This window comes from Corvus brachyrhynchos, unplaced genomic scaffold (genome assembly GCF_000691975.1).
Source record: "Corvus brachyrhynchos isolate BGI_N302 unplaced genomic scaffold, ASM69197v1 scaffold709, whole genome shotgun sequence".
Classification (NCBI taxonomy): Eukaryota; Metazoa; Chordata; class Aves; order Passeriformes; family Corvidae; genus Corvus; species Corvus brachyrhynchos.
Genome location: NW_008240056.1, coordinates 1 through 1,764, shown reverse-complemented (window position 1 = coordinate 1,764; position 1,764 = coordinate 1). Strand labels below are relative to the sequence as shown.

The window sequence follows — 1,764 nt, the reverse complement described above, 5'->3', positions numbered from 1 at the left end:
CCAACCCCCACCTCCCTCCTTTTTTCCCGTTTCCCCCCCAAAATTCTCCTTTTTTTCCCGAAATCCTCCTTTTACTTTCCCAAAATCCCCATTTTTCCCCCCAAAATCCCCATTTTCCCCCCGAATTCTCGGCTTTTTCCCTCAAAATTCTCATTTTTTTTCCCAAATTCCCATAAAAATCCCCATTTCCCCCCAAAATCCCCATTTTTTTGCCAAAATCCCCATTATTTTTCCCACAAAATCCCCATTTTTTCCCCAAAATCCCCTTTTTTTCCAAAATCCCCATTTTTCTCCCAAAATCCCCATTTTTTCCCCCCAAAATCCCCGTTTTCACCCCCAAATCCCCATTTTTTTTCCAAAATCCCCATTTTTCCACCCCAAATCCCCTTTTTTCCCCAAAATCCCCATTTTCCCCCCTAAAATCCCTGGGGTTTTTTTCCCAAAATCCCCATTTTTCCCCCACAATCCCCATTTTCCCCCCCCCTAAAATCCCTGGGGTTTTTTTCCCAAAATCCCCATTTTCCCCCCAAATCCCCATTTTTTTGCCAAAATCCCGATTATTTTTCCAAAAATCCCCATTTTTCCCCCCAAAATACCCAGGTTTTTTTTTCCCCAGATCCCCATTTTTTCCCCAAAATCCCCATTTTCCCCCCAAACATCCCCGGGTTTTTTTTCCCAAAATCCCCGTTTTTCCCCCCAAATCCCCATTTTTGCCCCAAATCCCCATTTTTTCCCCAAAAATCCCCATTTCCCCCCAAAATCCCCATTTTTTTGCCAAAATCCCCATTATTTTTCCCACAAAATCCCCATTTTTTCCCCAAAATCCCCTTTTTTTCCAAAATCCCCATTATTTTTTCCCCATTTTTCCCCCGAAAATCCCCATTTTTTCCCCCAAAATCCCCATTATTTTTTCCCAAAATCCCCATTTTTCCCCCCAAAATCCCCTTTTCTTCCCCCAAATCCTCGTTTCCCCCCCAAAATCCCCAATTTCCCCCCTAAAATCCCTGGGGTTTTTTTCCCAAAATCCCCGTTTTTTCCCCCAAAATCCCCTTTTTTCCCCACAATCCCCATTTTTCCCCAAAATCCCCATTTTTTTGCCAAAATCCCGATTATTTTTCCCAAAATCCCCATTTTTTCCCCCCAAATCCCCATTTTTTCCCAAAATCCCCGGTTTTTCCCCCAAAATCCCCATTTTTCCCCCACAATCCCCATTTTCCCCCGAAAATCCCCATTTTTCCCCCCAAAATCCCCATTTTTTCCCAAAATCCCCGGTTTTTCCCCCAAAATCCCCATTTTTCCCCCACAATCCCCATTTTCCCCCGAAAATCCCCATTTTTCCCCCCAAAATCCCCATTTTTTCCCAAAATCCCCGGTTTTTCCCCCAAAATCCCCATTTTTCCCCCACAATCCCCATTTTCCCCCGAAAATCCCCATTTTCCCCCCCAAAATCCCCAGGGTTTTTTTCCCCAAATCCCCGTTTTTCCCCCCAAATCCCCATTTTTGCCCAAAATCGCGGTTTTTCCCCTCAAAATCCCCGTTTCCCCCCAGGGGGGACCCCCGCGCTTTGGCCTCGCGGCTTTTCCGCCTGGACGGGGTCAGGAAGTCCCAGGTGGCCTCGTTCCTGCGGAAAAAGTGCGGAATTTGGGGCGAAAAGCGGGGATTTTGGGCAAAAAAGGGGATTTGGGGGGAAAACGGGGATTTTGGGGGGAAAAAAATGGGGATTTTGGGCAAAAAAGGGGATTTGGGGAGGAAAAAAGGGATTTT

The 1,764-nt window shown here is 46.0% G+C and overlaps 1 protein-coding gene across 1 annotated transcript in view; it reads left to right on the top strand.

Annotated features, from left to right (window-relative positions):
* The window catches only part of LOC108449196 (mucin-17-like), a gene marked incomplete at its 3' end in the record, with an annotated part of 8,152 nt that extends 6,520 nt beyond the window's left edge, over positions 1-1,632 (top strand). The window contains exon 3 of the mRNA XM_017744724.1: positions 1,549-1,632. Within this exon, the coding sequence (XP_017600213.1) occupies positions 1,549-1,632 (84 nt within the window). The remainder of the gene's footprint in view (positions 1-1,548) is intronic.
* Positions 1,633-1,764: the final 132 nt, after the last annotated feature.